Here is an 18410-nt window from a genome sequence, read left to right on the forward strand (position 1 = left end):
CATGGAGCCCTCCAGACAGTCCAGGATAAGCACCCTCTATTAAAGTTAGTATAATCTTTATATTAAGTTACATTAAAGATCAGCATACTTAATATGATCTGCTAGATGCTTCCCACTCCTATGTAACTTAGTGTACTCAGAGACAGGACATAAACTTTCCAGGTTTAGGACACAAACAGTTCGAAGCAGAAGCACATTATTGAATCATCAGATTCCCATCCATGACTTCTCTTCTACAAGAAAGTGAACTTTCCAAGAGGAAGCTAGAGTCTTGGCATAGTAGATTTCTACTCAGTGAACTACACAATGGATCAAGAAATTAACCACTGAGCAAATATAAGCGGCCAACACAGCCTGGTGGAAATCAAGCTATTCCTTGGACTCACATTAAAAACAACACTATGAATTCTACTGAGGTAGTGACGCTGACATTCAAAACAGGAAGACATGTTTGGTCATGACAAATAACCCTCAAGGTGCCTTATTTTATGCATAACCAAATTAAAAAATTAGCTTTAAGTATTCATATGGCAAAACAAATGTTTAAAAGAATGACAATATATGACAAATTTTTATGTAAAATATACTCAACACTTTTTTTTTAAAAGTATATTCCTTCAATAGGAAATGGGAATTTAAATATTAATCAGAGATAGGTTGCCGGAAGAAGGTAATTCCAAGAAATAGTGTAACTAGATAGTCCCAGTAATGTAAGAATTAAAACGGAGCTGTAGAACATGTATTATTTCTCTATTTTATTTTGGTCATAGCTCTGGAGTATTCTTCTTGCCCAAATCATGCAATTTCTCTTAAGAACAATTTGAGCGAAGGGTTGAGATCAGTCATTATCAAATGATGGGTTTTGGTGTACAAACAACTGTTTGAATCATGTCCTCCACCCGTCAGCCCATCAGATATGCTACGGTAACTTAGTAAGCAATCATGTTTCCACATGTAGTCCTGCCAGAAGGCCTCTCTCCCTTCTTCAGGTGCCACACTGGAGGCAGAGCACTGGCCACTGGATGAAGTTTCCTGAACACAACTGACATCACAAGAGAAGGCCAAAGAGGCCAGCATGTCAGGCAGCAAAGAAAATGGTTGCTGTAGAAAGAAGAAAAAAGACTACAGCTCTCTCCTTGAGTGTTTAAGCTCCAAGTTTCCACTATTAGGAGCACACTATGCAGGGCAGAAGCTGTCAGCAACAACAGATAGTTGAGACAAGCACGCAATGCATCACATCTTTGAGGCAAGGTGGGCTGAGGAGGCAGACCTGTAAGGAGATGGAAGGGGCTAAGTGTTCGTCTCTTTGAACACTGCGAATTGAAGATGCAGAAATGGTGAACTGGGGATTCATTCAGCCAGTTGGTGAGGCGTGGGTGACATGGTGCGATGGCTTCATGGACTTTCTTAATGTAACGTGGCTAAAGGAGCTGCAGGAGGCAGTACTCTGAACATCCAGCAGCAGCCTGATGTCCGTATAGAATTTCTGAAATTTGGCAACATCTATTCTCTGAACCTCTGGCTTGGGGGGCTGCATGAAGCATGGTACTCATCTAAAGAGAACGTGCCACTATCACAGAAATGGGTCTGGGTACCCAGGGAGGTGGAGAAGGTGGCTCAGTGTAGGGTGTTGGCCTAGCATGCATAAAGCCCTAGGCTCCATTTCTCAGTACCACATACACAGAAAAAGCCAGAAGTGTTGCTGTGGCTCAAGTGGCAAAGCGCTAGGCTTGAGCACAGAGAGTCAGGAACAGCACCCAGGCTGAGTTCAAACCCCAGGACCAGCGGCAAAAAAAGAGACAAGAATGGATCATATTCAGAAATTCAGCCTAGCAATTACTCTAAACCACCACAAACATGCCTAGACACATCACATCGCTCCACCTCTCCAAGAACAAGATGGGGAAAACATTCTTATGGCACAGGAGACCTCTCAGTAATCTTCAGTCTTCTGTTATTGCCTTCAAAATTCTCTGCACAGATGGGAGCTAATCCTGGAAGTGCTCTCCCCACCCCTCAGTGTCTCTCCTAGACACCCACCTAGACCACAGAGTTTTGTCTCTGATTTTAGACCTTCCCTCTCTGCCCGAACCCACTGTTACAGAGATCAGATCCACTAAGTCCTGGGCTAAGTGAGTGATAGTAAGGAACAGGAGAAATCCTTCACACATGCATGCTTTTGTTAACGATGACATATTTATAGTTTAGTTACTGCTCTGAATTTTTTTAGTTTCATTTCATGAAAAATATGGCTTTAAAAGGAAATGTGGCTTTTACTTCTTACATTTTCCATTTGATAAGCCTGTACTGAGATGAGAATATTTTGGTTTGACAGTGTAAATATAATAGAAAGACAGCACATATGAACCTAAATATATTTCATCTTCTTTTCTTCTTGAAAAACAAATCAAAGTCTTTCTTTTAACCTTATTCTTTCATCTTGTAGAGAAAAATGTGAACTAACCTTTAGGCATTAAAAAATAGAGGAGACTTTTTTTTTCTTTCTTACTAGAACTGATACCATAACTTTAATACCTAGTTGTGAAACTTTAGAGACTCAAAAATACTGGAGTATATATGCATTCATATTTCTGCTGCAAAGAGGAAAATCATTAAAATTGCATTCTACCTATGATGATATTTTACCTAAGTAAAATACCTCATCTAGTATGCATATAAATATTCCTTTATAAATACTTAGCTGAAACCCTTGCATTACAGAGCACTCTTTCTCTCTCTTTGAAGTCAATCGGCATGCAGTGTGAGAGGAGGCTAGGAGTTGGGCAGAATGTCCTCAGAAGACTTTTGAGCTCCTCAGATGAAAGGTGCTATTTAAGTACAAAGTACCACAATAATTTCAATATATTTAACAACTCCACTCACTTCAATGCCCATGGCTAACTCAAACTAACCTATCTGGTACTTTGAGTCATAGTCCTTAAGTTGCATTTCTGCGGTTGGATGTGTGTGTGTGACTCCATTTCAGAAAAGTAGTGCAGAAAGGGAAAATACCACCCAAAGTGGAAGATTCCATAAATGTCCCATTCTATGTCTATAAATAGAAAAGTCTCTTCTATACAGTGAAGTAAGAGGCTAGCAAAATAGGAAAGAAGAGGATATTACATTTCCCCAGAAGTACAGCATCTAGATGTTTGTCTTGGAGGTGATTGAAAAGAACCTGTGTACTGCCCTGGGCCGGGAGATATGGCAGGTGTTGTTATGGTTTCCTCCTTGGTTTCTGTTTTCTAGTGGTAATGGAAATTATAGCAAGAAGGCAGCTGGCTCTGGAGACGTGCTAGTCTCTGCTAGAAAGGCTTTCTTAGGCTGAATTTTTTAATGTGAAATACAAAAAAGTTCCACCTTTAAAATTAATTTATAATAACCAACTACTGTATTTTCCATTTCCATTTTATTGTGAATAATTCAATTATACAAGTAACACCAAAAATATAGTAATTTTTGCAGAAGTTGAGCATTACTGAGAAACGTGTCAATTTCTATTCTTTTCTCCCTCTGAGCACCTGATAATCTTCATCAGACGCTCTTGCCTATGAATCACCAACGCGATGAGCTTAGAGTCCATTTCTCCAGGATTACCCAGAGCCTTACAAAATATTTTCAGTTAAATTTCTTTTTGGTAATCAGTTTTGTTTTGTTTAAATAATTTTAAGGGAAATGTTAAATAATATGGGGCTATGACAATAAGTACTTCCCAATGTTGTATGTATTGATTTGTTGAGTTTGATATACATTATTAAAATTTTCCAGTTTGTCACCTTCAGCAGTTATTTCTCTTGCTGGGACTGAGAGCACGTGGTGAAGGTGTCATTAGAACCCAGAACAAGAGAGAATCTGGCTACATTCAGCAGCCTGGAACCCCCCTGTCAGGGCCTTCAGCCTTTAGTATTTAAGCTGTATGCTTGTTTTTTAGAGACTGGAGGATCTGAACTAGCTGATTCTTTCCCCAGTCTCCCAATCCTCATGCATACTAGACTTTACTGCAAGGTAATCCATTCCCACACAACAAATCTGGGAAATAACATACAATCCCCAAATAGCTCGGTGAACTCGGAAGTAAAGAAGCATCAAAAGCTATCAAGAGACACAGAAAACTACCCTTTAAGACTGCATCCGTGGCCTACCTACCGTCCCTGTCCATGCATGACCACTGGTGGCAGAGAGCCTGGCATCCCTGGGAACTCAGAAGTACAGATATGGGGAGCAGTAGGAGCCAGGGTTCAAAGGGCTATTGTTTTCAAGTTCAGCAGAAGAGAAACTCAAGTCAATCAGTTATTTACAAACAAACAGTTGAGTAGATACTAAATTTAACACATATTACCTTGTTGAGTAGATACTAAATTTAACACATATTACCTTGTCGGTATAAGATGAACGCAGAAGCCTGGAGACAGGAGAATGGAAATGGGAAAAAAATGGGAGTTTGGGAGCTAAAGCACCACTGAAAAAACTGATCAATATTAATCATGATAAATCACTGGGTGCCTTCATTAGAGCCTGCTAAGCATCTATGTTCTGTAACTTAAGTTGCAAAATGTGGAGTGCATTCTCATGATTCAATCCTCTGGTTGGACTATGGCTAGGCTAGTAAGTAGGGAAAACTGGGCTATGTGATTCAAGGAATGTTTACTAGAAATTTACACATGTGTATATATGTATTTATGCAGGCATGAGTATGCATTTGTGTGTACATGTTGCACATACACATACATACACATGGTAGATAAATACATGTGCACCTGTGTCTTCATCTCATTAGCTTTGTGAATGAGATTTGTTCCTAAGAGAGGTATATTTCCAACTCAGTATGCTGACTTGAAGTTTCTCAGGCTATAAGTTTTAATACAGACTCCAGATTGTGGTAAACTCATAAAAATAATAAAAACCACCTGGTCTTCCTGCTGCTATTTCTTCTTTGACATATTTTATATCTGCCATCAGAAATAACTATAACCACCGCCTGGAAATCTGGGCTCACTTAAAATGATCTGAGGAAAAGAAAATGATGGACTACAAATATTCATTTTTCAAACTGACCCCAAGGAATCAGGTTAACTTGGAAGAAATATCTAGGATACTTTTGTCCCCAATTACCACACCAAAGCCTCCTTGTACTTAAAGAACAGGTGATCACATTCTTTTTTTTTTTTTTTGGTTGGTCATGGGGCTTGAACTCTGGGCTTTGGTGCTCTCCCTCAGCTCTTCAGCTCAAGGTGAGCACACTACCACTTGAGCCACAGCTCCACTTCCAGTTTTCTAGTGGTTTATTGGAGATAAAGAGTCTCACGGACTTTCCTGCCCAAGCTGGCTTTGAACCATGATCCACAGATATCAGCCTCCTGAGTAGCTAAGATTACAGGCGTGAGCCACTGGCGCCTTTTAAAAAATAGGTAACTGACAATGGAGATCTTGTAAGGATTCAATAATTCAAACTCAAGAATATGCATTGGTTGATATGTCCTTCAAAGAACTCTGCAAGTCAACAGTTTTGAGTTTAAAACTTGTGAAGGGTGGAATGCTGCAGCTTCTTCACAAGGTTTACCACATGCAAGGAAGTATGAAAGGCCAGGCCTGGAAGACAGATGTGCTCCCAGCCATGTCTACCACTGCTGTCTCAGAGCCCAGCTTTGTGCTGCTAGGCTGAGCTTCATCTGCAGTGTGGGACGGCTGTGTGGGTGTAGTGTGGATGCCATCGTCATGTCAGCAACATGTCTACCTTGAATCATGAACAGGACTTGAGGATGTCTCCCCACCTTTGCTTCCCAGATCACCATGTGAATCATTTTACTGAGTAAACATGGAAGCAACACAGCAACTACAGCTCACAGGCTTCAGTTCTGAAACGCAGTCTAAACACTCACAAAACCCTGGCCATGTTGTCTCAGCAGCTAACGCTTTCCCACACTGTCGCTTTGTGGAACAAGCTAGAGATCGTTCCACAACTCAGGCAACGGCCTTCAGCCATCTACTGTCATTTGGAGCCATCCTGGGAAGATTTCTTAGGATCCTGTTGCCCCTTCTAAGCCAAGTACAAGCTCCCATGTGGACTTTCCTCTACTCTGAGTCAGGACAGAATCTCTGTCCCATTCTTCTTTCAATCTAATTTCTTGGTGTCATCTCCTCAAGGTTCCCCCATTGGTCCAAGCAATAGAAACCTCTGCTAGCCATGAAACATAGCCATCCAAAGCACAGGGCCACAATCTCCAGGCCTCAAAACAGCTACTGAAAGCTGATGATGACAGAGTGAACACGGCTGTTTATGATCTGTCCACAGGAGTGCAACGCATGGATAACATGGCTAATATGGACAAGATGTGCTTGCTTGATCCAACATTCGTCAGGACACCATAGTTGGCATTATGGTTCATTATCACCAGACCCAGAAATAAAATACCACTTACCTACTCCATGCCATGCATCACTGTTTATAGGTTCAGTTTGTATTTAAAAAATTATTAGTCCGTGGCACAAACATTACCATTTACAATTTTAGCATGACTATTTTGACAGAAGTAATGTAAATATTCTCATGTTTTGGTTTTGAACGCTTGCTAGGAAGGCATTTTTGTGTTAGTTATTTTGGGGATGAGCTCTCTCTCATTTCTGTGTGGGCTGACCCGGACCCTGCTCCTTCTCACGACACGGGCACGACTTCCACATCACGCACTGATTGGTATGGAGTCTCACCATGTTTTTGTTTTTTGTTTTTTGCCTAGGATGGCAGAACTTCAGTTCTTCTGATCTTCGCCTCCTTGGAAGTGGAGACTATAGAAATGAGCCACTATGCTTGCTCCCTCATATCTTTTTGGTACTTAATGAATTGTTGACTGTGGTACATGAAATCTGCAAGTTTCTGATGAGTGATCCATTCAAGCAGAGCCATAATTCCTCAGTGACATTATAAAATATGGCTAGTGCATAGGGTTAATTAAAATGAAGCTGTTTATACCTCACTTATAGAACATACATAGGATATGATGATGAAAGGCATTATGAATATTACATTACTCATATTTAACAAAGCCCTCTTCTGTAACATGACAGGAAAGTCATCAAGTTTTACATGAATTACAGCATCCTGTTGCTTACGATCACCTAAGCAAGACAGTAAATACAAACTAAATAAGCAGGTGAGCATAGATGAATGAAGTGCTAAAAGTGATTTGATCAACTTTCCATTAAAAAAAAACTAAACTAAAAACAGACTTCATCAAAACTCAGCCGCGGAGTAGGAAAGCTCTTGCTCTTAACAAAATGTGATGGTGCATTTTTATTGGAAAGAAGGATCACTATGAATAAAGTGAGCCAGTCAACATCACACTCCCCTTTTAATATTAGCATATTAAAAGGAAAATTGACATAATTTTCATAAATTTATAATTGCACCTAATGTCTGCCAGGCTTACGACTGAATAGAGAGCTGTCACAGGCCTTGGTTTGCTTTTCATCAAAACTCTAAGGAATTTGCATTTGTAAAAAGAAATTAGACTACTTTATAGAGGGTCACAGAGGTCATAGAAGTCATACAGAATGATCATTTTTAGAGCAAATGAATTTTTATTCACGTTCTCAAAAAATCTTCTTTATACCCTTTATAATACAGCTGACTCTAAAATTTTTTGAAACCCCATGTGAAATTAGTCTGTTTTCAAATTATACATTCAGCATAATAGAACTCAACTAAATTAACTGTAGTGTGGTTGACCATTTTAGACTTCAAAACAGGCTATGTTTTAAAGAAAATATCTTTTCCTTTTTAGAATTTAAAAAGGATAAGAACACTGTAGATGTGACTTTAAATAGAACTGGAAAATACCTTGAAAATTTGTCATGTCTTAACAAAAGATTTGGTATTGCAAAGATAGAAAACTGTGGGAGAAGGAGAGATAGGTAGAAAAAAATTAAAGAAAACCAGCTCCTACTTACCAGGTGTGAAATTGTATCTAGCTGAGAATCCCATAGACTCCAGCTCTCCATCAGCAAAAAATTTAACCCACAGGAATCTTCCACTCGATTTGATGACAGGTGGGTTTTGCTGTCCACAGAATCGTCCAATTATTGGAGAAAAGCCAAAGGGTCCGTCCCGAACTTCAATGTGATCAAATTTACATTCCCAGGATGGCTCAATAGAGTATTTTTCATCAAAGTAAAGTTCAATGCACTGCCTTGGGGCGGCTGTAAAAAGAGAAAGATGGTCTCTGGAAGGCCATTTCTTAAATCTTGAGGTGGGTTCTATTTCAAGTTTTATGTGTGTACCTTTTATCATACTGTGCAGTCAGTTTACATGGAGATACAAAGAAAGGAAATGATACTACCCTATGGGATATTACCATTAAAAAAAAGTCTTCTGTTAGGTGATCCTTAAAGCTGGTGGTATTGCACAAAACATTACTGTGATTTAAAAAACAACTGTTTCGATATCTAACACAGAACTGACTGATACCAGATTATAAAGTGGAGAGAAACTGTTCTCTTTTACTGTATCCCAAAGCACTAGAGAACTATTCAGAATGGAAGCACACAGTCATTCATGGAGTTGCAGTCAGGTGTCCTGATTAGATGTATGTATCCATGCAAAGGTATCTTGAGTAATTTGTCCAGATGACAAATCTGATCACGTCAATCTAATGGGAACATCAGCATTTCTCTATTTGCTGCTGGCCAGTGATGGGTGCACCTGACATACAAGAGCCTAGAGGGTCCTAATACCACAGACATCAAGGATGCAAGCTGTGTTCTCTAAGACCACCTGCCATGCTGGCATGCCCACTCTTGCTTGCTTCCTTGAATATCTATGTACCTTCAATTTAGCTCATCTTTATCCAGGAAGGTCTTGTCTAAAGTAACCTCCTCCTGGGGCTGGGAAGGTAACTCAGTGGTAGAGTGCTTGCCTGGCATGCATGAAGCCCTTGGTACCACATAAATGGAAAAAATGGTGCTGTGGTTCAAGTGGTAGAGCACTAGCCTTGAGCAAAAGAAGCACAGGGACAGTGCCCAGGCCCCCTTAATATGGGCCTTGTTGCTGAGGATTTCAGAAAACATTTTGCGAGGATGATGAGTCAATGTATCTTCAAAGCCCCTTTTAAAGCTAAGATATCATTGGAGAAGCCTTCTGAGCTAAGATCTACTCTGAGTATGGGTGTGCATGATCTTCTGTCACCATTTCCAAAGGCAGTCCAAATCTTGTTATATTCAGCCACAATACTCCAAAACACCCATAACATCGTACCTCAGTACAAATTTATCAACCCAGTGACCCCCTGTCATGAGGAGTCCTCAGAGAGCTTCCAGGCTACTTGGCCCTCTCTTCAGAGCACAATCCCTTCCAGAAAATTGATAGTTAAGATGACCACAGCACAGCCTGCTGCTTATGTGCTCAGCATCTTCTCTCAAAGACTGTCTATGCCCCGCTGCTTCCTAAATACATACTGATTATCACCCTTAATAAACTCAAAGCTAAGGCTTTACATGCATGGATTTCTAAAGTGTACAGAGGCTTCTAAGTTGGAGAGTCTTGGAATAAAATTTAATCCTATTGCTCATCAAGTGTAGAAGTAAAATTCAAAGATTATTCTATGAATTATCTTACTCTGTAAAAATATGCTCATTAGACATTGAAAAGGGACATTGATAGGTCTTTCTAAGGAAGATTAGGTCATTTTATTTGAATTTTTTATTTTTTGCGGGGTACGGTCATGGGGCCTGAACTCTGGGCCTGGGCACTGTCCCTCAGCTCTTCAGCTCAAGGCTAGTGCTCTTCCACTTGAGCCACAGCGCCACTTCCGGCTTTTTCTTTTTGCTTATGGGGTGCTGAGGAATCAAACCCAGGGCCTCATGCGTGCAAGGCAAGCACTCTACCACTGAGCTACCTTCCCAGCCCCAGTTTATTTGAAATTAATGTGTGCCACAAAGGTTGGTTGATATAGTAGATGATGACAAATTTGTAGGGTTTACCATTAACTTATCTGCAAATTTTAAAATATTCCAAAAATTTACCTCGAAAAATCACATTTTCTTCCCTAGTGTATTAGTCTAGAAGACAAAGGGCAAATGGTTATTAGTCCTATGTATGTATCAATTACTAAATAAATCATCTGTATGCATTATTCCAACAACACAGTGTGTTTGCTTGGTTATCTCCTCTATGTTAAGCCAAAATGATATGTTTATGACAAAACAGGAAAGATTATTTCAGAACATGGAATCGCTTTCAGGTATAGATCATGGATCTGTTTAGAAGGGAAAAGCAAGGAGATCAGTCAGCCGACTGCTACATCACTTAGAAATCTGTCTGTCCTCAATGTGCAGCTTCCCTGAGCAGAAGACGCCTGGCTGTCCCGCATGGATTCCATTAGCCTTTCCTCCACATCCCCCGCCATTCAGTTTCAGCCCAACTTCTGCACATCAACCTCTCTTTGCCTATTCTGGGACCCTATCATCATTCGAACTTTCGGTATGTCACATTCTGTGCAGATCATTTATTTTTCCTTTCCATTTGTTACTTAGGTTTACATGTGTTACATATATACCCACCTCTGAAAATTCTATTAGCTGAATTTCAGGGGGTAGTAATTAACTTTTTCAAACTAACTATTCCATGTGCTTCTTGTGGATAGAACATCAGGCAGTTGTGGCAGAGATGGAAGCATCCTGATTCTGACATCTGAGCCTTCCCTTCTCCCCGCTTCAAGCTGCCCTCCGTCCTTCGAAGTTTCCCCACGCTGACTTTGATCTACAACTTAGGTTCCCTTTAGAGCTCTGTCTCTTCGAAAACCTTTGTCCCTGCTGTGCACCATGAGCACTTTTACAGAGAGAGGGTGTATACCTACGGCTTATTTCCCCAAGTCACGGGAGTTTTAGGCCCTCCTGAAATCCATTCAAGAATCCTCCCCTTCGCTATCTTCTTTACCACAACCTGCCTGAGCTCAAGCGAGCTGACCACCTCCCTCTCTCTCCCTCTCCCTCCTTCTCCCTCGTTCTCTCTTTCTCCCTCATTCTCCCTCGTTCTCTCCCTCTCCCTCGTTCTTTTCTCCCTCTCTCCCTCTCCCTCGTTCTCCCTCGTTCTCTCCCTCTCCCTCGTTCTTTTCTCCCTCTCTCTCCCTCTCTTCTACTTGCAGTTTACCTTCTTTTTCTCCTACTAAGCAAGCCATTCTTTTTAAAGATAAACATGTACACTGAATGCTGCAAGAAAGAAAAAGGCAAAGAATGGAAAGATGGGCCTGTCACTTTGGTCCCACAGACTCCTCAGGGCGTGCGGCCCACTGTCTGCTTAGTGACACTGCTCATCTCCGTGCCAACCGCCTTTCAGCTGCCTCACCCCTCCCCCTACTTCCAGTTTTTACCTTATTCTTCTTTGCTGTGACAGTGGACACTCGAGCAGCTCTCGCTTCTCTAAACTCCATCTCCATCAGATGCCGGCACAGCCTTGACCCCATTCTTCCCCCCAACTCCCAGGCTTCTGGTTCTAGTCTGTGGCTTTACTCCGTGGCCCGTCCCTCTCTATTACTTTCTAGAAATCTAGTCCACATCCTCCCTCCTCAAGCCTAGAGCCAGTATGCTGTGTTGGCATAGGCTTGTCAGTGTGGTACAATTAAGACCTAATGATTCTCTAGCTGGTGGTGATGGATTATGCCTTTAGTGCCATCTATACAGAAAGCTGGGGTAAGAAGGATTGTAGTTTGAGGCGAGACTGCTTAAAAACTTTCACAAGATTTCATCCCAATGGAAGAAACTGTGCCTGGTAGCAGGCACCCATCAGCTCAGCTGTGGGAGGGAGTTTAAAGTAGGAGAATTGTGGTCCAAGCATGAGCCCAAATAAAGAGTAAGACTCTTGATCCATGCAAAATAGGGCTGGAGACTTGGTTCAATAGTGGAGCGCCTGTCAGCAACCTGGAGGTCCTGAATTCAACCCCCACTTCCAAGAAAAAAAGAAAAAAAATCTAATGACTCCTGAAGGTCTACTTAAGATCAACTAAGTGCCAATTCCAGGGAACGGCCCATGCCATGCATCTATACTTTCATGAGTTGAAACACAGTTCAACATCTCAATAGCCTCCTCTCCATTTCTGCCCTATCCATCTACATGGCCAGTACAGATTTACCCCACTGTCTCCCCGGGAGACATCTCCAATAATGCCCAAATTGAACAACACATTGTCTTTTCTCTGAGGCCCTTTCCCCACCGTCACGTCTTATCTGCTGCCAGGCATCTTACCAAGCACCTTCCTCCTTTCCTGGAGTGGTCATGAGATGGTTCTAGTCTCTCCTCTCACCTCCAGTCACTTAAAATGCACTTTCTTAAATGCTTTCCACTTCTTTCAATGGCTCCATGACCAGAGCCACTTACTTTAGTTCAGGGTGTTGCTATTTTTTGCTTGGCTTTTTTTTCTATAGCTTATGTTCTTTTCTTTCAGTATTCCTAATCAAAATAAATAACTGTCAGTTATCCCTAAGCAAAACAGGAAAGCTAACATCCCTCCCTCATGGTCTTTTCTTTCGTCTTCCTATCCCAGCCATCCTTTGCCAATCTTGTTCTCTTTCTATTATTTACTGAAAGGACCTGAGTTTCCAGGCCATATTTTAAGCACTGCTCCAGGACTTCTACTCTGTACCTAGAAGAACAGTTATTCAGTACTTGTTACACAAGTAAACGGAGTTTTTTAAAAAAGAATTTAGAAACAGGTTAACGGGAAGGTGCTATTTATTTCCACACAGTTATTTATCTTAATCCTAGAGCTAAACACAAGTAAATGAGAATATATGCATGATCATGAGGACATACGCAAACTGCAACCATCAACGTTCATCAATACTTTCAAATGCCCCTGAAATTCATGCAAAAAGATAATCTACATTCAAAATTTTGTTCTGAGTTAATCTTTGAAATCAAGAACTGAATAAACAATTTTATATTTTGAACAATTCAGAATTTTAAGACAACTCTCTCAGTTTTACAGAGTACATTGAATATAATGACCGTATTTGTTCACCCTTCCTCCTTCCAACATACTTCAACTTCCTGGCATACATTTCATTAAAGGGTTCATTAGCTGGCAAGAACAGTTACACTACTGGACTTCTCCCTTACATATACCACCTTTCAGTCAACCTATTTTTGTATATATGCACATAACTCTATGTATGTCATAAGGCAGGCTTGTATTTTAGATCTAGCTTCCACAATTTCCATGCAAATGGTCTATTTTTCTTCTAATAGATGAGAGTAAAACTATTATATATATGTACCACATTTGCTTAATCATGTTTTGAAATATGGTTGATATTATGAACATAAGATGACTGGTCACTCTGCCTCAGTTTCCTAATTAATAAAATAAAAAAAATCCATTTGCTGTGATCTAATGTCTCAACATATTTAGATTCTTCCAAAATTTACAATGTATCCTATTTGTTATGTATAAATGTCAGCTACGTGCTACTCACTTGATTAAAAAAAGAAGAACTGATTTCAGCCTAGAAATGACATATTTCAATTTTCTTTTCTATCAATATAAACTGTCAGAGCTCCAGGGACTTGTTTGCTTTATCCTTTCAAACAGCAGCTTATGTAGTTGGCTTATCTTTGCTAAATGTTCTTCTTTAAGCATGGTAAGAGGAAGAGATTCTTGATTCAAAAATTATGATGAGAAAAAGAATTGTTCTGAAATGGAGATTCATAAAACCTGAGAAGCAGAGCCTTTCTCTATGAGAGACCTGACTGGTGTCAGTGTTCTGGGCTTGCAAACATAGGTAACAAACATAGATTCTTCTACAAAGGTAGCTTTGTCTGCAAAAGTATGTGTGCACCAAGAGACAAACAAGAGTTCTAGGTTATCTGGCACGAACACTTAAAATATTGAGCAGTTTTGTCACTAGAACAAATGTTCATATATTTTTAAAAGCTATATTTAACAGAGCCATTTCTCAAGGTTAGTAGAAATGGCAAATGTTCAAAGAGAGGGGATCTCTTTCCAGCACTATTTATCCTTCAAGTTGCAGAGAGAAAAAATGATGAAAGAAAGCATCATAAATTAGGACCCTGGCAATGACTTACAAATGCAATAAGGTCACTTCAACCAAAACAAGGCATTTTCTTTCCGAACAATAGTGAGAAAACATATTACAGATCCAACTTGGACATTCATGTGTTTTTGTTGTTTTGAACCATTAAAGGCAAGAATAAGTGGAAAGGTTATGGTGATTACTGTTACATGCATTTAAATAAGGGCTTCTTATACCAATATCCAGTTGGCAATAGTATAACAACTACACATCTATGCTATGACTGTAGAACTGTCATTCAACTAAATCAGCCACGAAAAAAGAAGCCCTTAAATTGTTGGCTTGTTTGTATTTCCCAGAAGTGGTTGGTTCACAACGCATTACTAATAATTTCAGTAACTGCCCTGATCTGAGATTTTACAGTCATTTACTTCACACAGTCATAGTAATGTCCACTGTCTCCCAAGCCAATTTTTATATTGTGCCTGTGTTCACTGCCCATCCAAAGCCCAGAGGTGGCCAGGCATTGGCCCAGCCGCTCCCTCTCTCCGTACCTTCTATGATATACACGCACTCCCGGTCAGGGGGGTACTTGCTGGGGTAGTTGGGAGAGGTGAAGACTCCTCCCTCTGCATGCTTTGTCCATGTTCCACACTGCACTGACTTCTGAGTTTCTGAGGTGGTTTGCTTTTCTGTGAAGCCAAACAAAACACAACAAAATTGAAAAGGAACCCCAGCCAATTTTCTATAGTACTCAAAGTAGGGAGGACATTCTTCTAACATCCATTAGTAAATTAATTTTGCAATGCTCTCCTGATCAAAACCAATGAATTATATTCTCTATATTCCAGAATATGTGGACATCATGTTAGGAATATGGGAAATAAGGAAATAAGGACTATGGATATAAGGAAATGCCAAAGTAATTGCAGGTCTTCCACCAACATTATTTTTTTTTCCAGAGAAACACACCTGTTCCTTTCTTCGTTGCTCCAGACAGATGAAGGATGATTAAACTTGCTACAACTGAAACAGAAACAGAAAGATTAGAGAGAAGCAACACACATCCAAACGACCAACTCCTACATCTCTATGAGCACAACCAAATTCAAACATAAAATGATACCAAAGCAGCTTATTTTGGTCATTGTTGACTCAGAGCTTGCACAAACGAATTCAAAATGTCCAAAGGGGAATCTGAGTGCCCCTTAAGGAAGCACCATCCGGAGTGGATGAGACCCAAACTCTGGATGGAGACCACATTCATTGTCCTCTGCTAGTGCCAAACACTCCACAGCCAGACTTCAAGATGCTCACTGCTATTTAACTACTTTTGGCAAAGGCTTTGGCCAGATCTCCCAAGAAAGAGGGGGGGGGAGGGGGGAGGGGGGAGAAACAAAAGAGCAAAACAGGGAGTACACCATGAGAAAGACCCCCAGGACAGATCTGAACACACTGCCATGTGGCTGCATTTTTTCCACATAAGCATGTCAGCAGATGCCGACCGGCGGGGGAGGGGAGGGGAGAGGACCAATGATGGTGTTGTGGGTGGTAAGCAGCCTGAGAACATTGCTTACAACCAGGAAGCAGACCCCAACCGGAGAACTTTCTAGGCTGTGAATTTTGCCCTTTCTAACCTTAACGCTGGTTTTGCTATTCAGGATTATCCGGAAGTGGGAGACGATTTGGGAAAAGTGATTTCTAGAAGCACCCACCGAACCCTTCGTGCCAGTCGGTGGTTTCCCAAGAAACCTGAAAGGCCACTGGACTCCAAAAGCCTGCTTTACTCCTGGGCTTTCATTTCCTCAACGTGATCAGACAGCCTGAAACTACAACACTCCTGCACTTCCCCCTGTTCTGTTGTTTACTGTGCTGCTCAATTACATAAAAAAGAAGACTCTCCCCCGTGGCAGGTCACACAGATGTGAGAAGAGGGCAGGACACAGTCTAGCATGGTTTCCGAGGGCCAGACGCCCGCCGGGGTGGCAGGTGCAACCTAGGCTGCTCTGGACTGGGACTGGGAGAGATGATCCCATCCACTCCCTGCCTCTGCCTGTCAGACAGACAGACAGACAGACAGACAGACAGACAGACAGGCAGGCAGGCAGACAGACAGACAGGCAGGCAGGCAGGCAGGCAGGCAGACAGACAGACAGACAGACAGCTCGCCGCTGCCCTGGTTATGCGTCTAACTCACAAGAAGAACAAGGGGAAACATCGCAGCCTGCCATTCTACCCCCCACGCGCACGCACACTCACATGCATACTCACACATGCACACTCACATGCACACTCACACTCACACATGCACACACATGCACACTCACACTCACATGCATTCACACACACGCACACTCACACATCACTCAGACTCGCACACTCACATACACTCATACATGCTCACACACATGCACACTCACACTCGCACATGTACTCACACACACACTCATTCGCACATGCACACTCACACATGCACTCGCACACTCTCACGCGTGCACGTGACCGCCGACACCCCAGCGTGCCCTGGCTCCCCCTGGCCTCTGCCCCTGGACTCCCACGAGCCCCACCGGAGCTGGGGGGCCACGCACGCACCTCCGGGCCGGCCAGGCGGCTCCGCCCCCTCCCCCCGCGGCTGTCCCCTCCGCCTGCCGGCCCCGCGACACCCCAGGGCAGACAGGAGTGTGAAGGGCAGCCCTGGGTTCAGGGGCGCCCGAAACGCCCACGGAACCGGAAGACCCCGCCCTCGGGGTCCTCGTGTCCCCCACCCTGGACTCGGGGTTCGCCCGAGTGGGAACCCCCCGCTCCCCGCCGCACCCCGCTCCGCGGACTCTGGGTCCCCACGGCGCCCGGCTCCCGCGGGCTGCGGCAGGACGGAAAGTTCTCCCCGGCCTGCGGGGCGGGCGCTGCAGGGTCGGGGTCGGGGGTCCCGCGGCGCCGGGCCGGGCGCGAACCCGCGGCCGGGCGGGAAACACTCACTGAGAAGCACACGGCGTCCATAGACCATGTCTGTGCGTTACACCAGAGACTCCGGGCTGCACGAATTCCATCTAGAGTCGGGGTGCGTCGGTGGCGCGGGGGAAGACGAGGGGGTCCCGAGGCGTGGCAATCCGCGAGCCGGGGTGGGCGCGGGCAGCCCCGAGCCCGCACGCCGCGGCCGGCCCCGCCGCGCCGCTGCTCCGCCCGGGGGCGCGGGGCCTCAGCGCCGCGAAGCCGGCGTCCACGCCGCGGGCTGGCGCGGGGCCTCAGCGCCGCGAAGCCGGCGTCCACGCCGCGGCGCGCTGCGCTGGCCCGGGCGGCCTCCTGCCCGCATCCCCGCGGCGGGCGCGGGCCGAGCTCGGGCGCCCGGGGCCGGGGCAGCCGGGGCGGCGCGAGGCGAGGCGGGGTGGGGGCGGCCGGGCCCCACCGACGGCAGCGACGGGGCGGCCGGGCGGCGGCGGGGGAGGCGGCCGGGCTCGCCCAGCGCCCGGGCTCATCGACCGCGCGCGGCCGCTCGCAGCCGCCCTCCCGGCGCCAGCCCTGGGCGAGGGCGCGCAGGCTCGGCAGGCGGCACCGCGGGGTCCGTCATGGGCTCGCGGGCTCCGCGCGCCGCCTCCGCGCGGCGGGGTGGGTGGGCGTCCGGGCGGGGGATGGAGGAGGGCGGGCGGGGAGGAGCGGGGAGGGGGCGGTGGGGTCACCCCCGCGGGCGCCGCTGGCCTCGCCCAGGACCCCCCTCCAAAGCCGGGTGGACGCAGGCGGCCCGCGGCCCGCGCCCTAGCGCTGGTGCGCGGTGGAATGGGGCGGCGGCAAGGACGGCGCGGCGCCGGGGACGGGGAGGGGGGGCTTCTGAGCCGGAGCAGGGGCGGGGAGGGGGGCGCTCCCGAGCCGGAGCAGGGGCGGGGAGGGGGGGAATGGATCAGCAGCTTCGCCAACCCGGAGCAGGGGCGGGCGGGAGGGAGGTCCGCCGCTTGGCCAACCCCAGAGCCGGGGCTCGGGGCGGGGAGTGGGGAGCACCGGCGGGGGGGTGGGGGGGGAGAACGGCCCCGCACCCCCTCTGCCCGCGCCTCTCCGGAGCGGGACCTGCCGCGTCCGCTCCCTAGCCCGCGTGGTTTGTTTACTTTTGAAGTCCCCCCATGGCGATCGCCCCCCAGCCCTGCGTCTGCGGGACGCCGGGGAGGGGGGAGGACAGCCCCCGGCCCACCGAGAGGGCTTCGCGGGGACCCGGCCGCCAGCGCACGGGGCGGAGAGGACGGCGCCGGCTGAAAAGTTTCCCTGTCCGGGGGTCGCGCGCACCGCGCGGCTGGGCGCACGGGGCCCCGGGCTCGCGCGCTCTCGAATTTCACCGCTCCCGGGTCTCCAAGTGTGGGAAGGAAAGCGCCTGGAAGCCGAGCGCCGCTCCCCGCCCCGCGCCGCCC

The 18410-nt window shown here is 45.2% G+C and overlaps 1 protein-coding gene across 1 annotated transcript in view; it reads right to left on the minus strand.

The window, feature by feature from the left end:
- The window catches only part of Neto1 (neuropilin and tolloid like 1), a 97266-nt gene extending 80250 nt beyond the window's left edge, over positions 1–17016 (minus strand). The window contains exons 1-4 of the mRNA XM_042693511.1: positions 16743–17016; positions 14992–15045; positions 14574–14711; positions 7945–8193 (exon numbers count right to left, since the gene is read on the minus strand). Of these exons, the coding sequence (XP_042549445.1) occupies positions 7945–8193; positions 14574–14711; positions 14992–15045; positions 16743–17016 (715 nt within the window). The remainder of the gene's footprint in view (positions 1–7944; positions 8194–14573; positions 14712–14991; positions 15046–16742) is intronic.
- Positions 17017–18410: the final 1394 nt, after the last annotated feature.

The sequence above is a fragment of the Dipodomys spectabilis genome, unplaced genomic scaffold (assembly GCF_019054845.1).
Source record: "Dipodomys spectabilis isolate Male_0828 unplaced genomic scaffold, ASM1905484v1 ptg000169l, whole genome shotgun sequence".
NCBI classification, from domain to species: Eukaryota; Metazoa; Chordata; class Mammalia; order Rodentia; family Heteromyidae; genus Dipodomys; species Dipodomys spectabilis.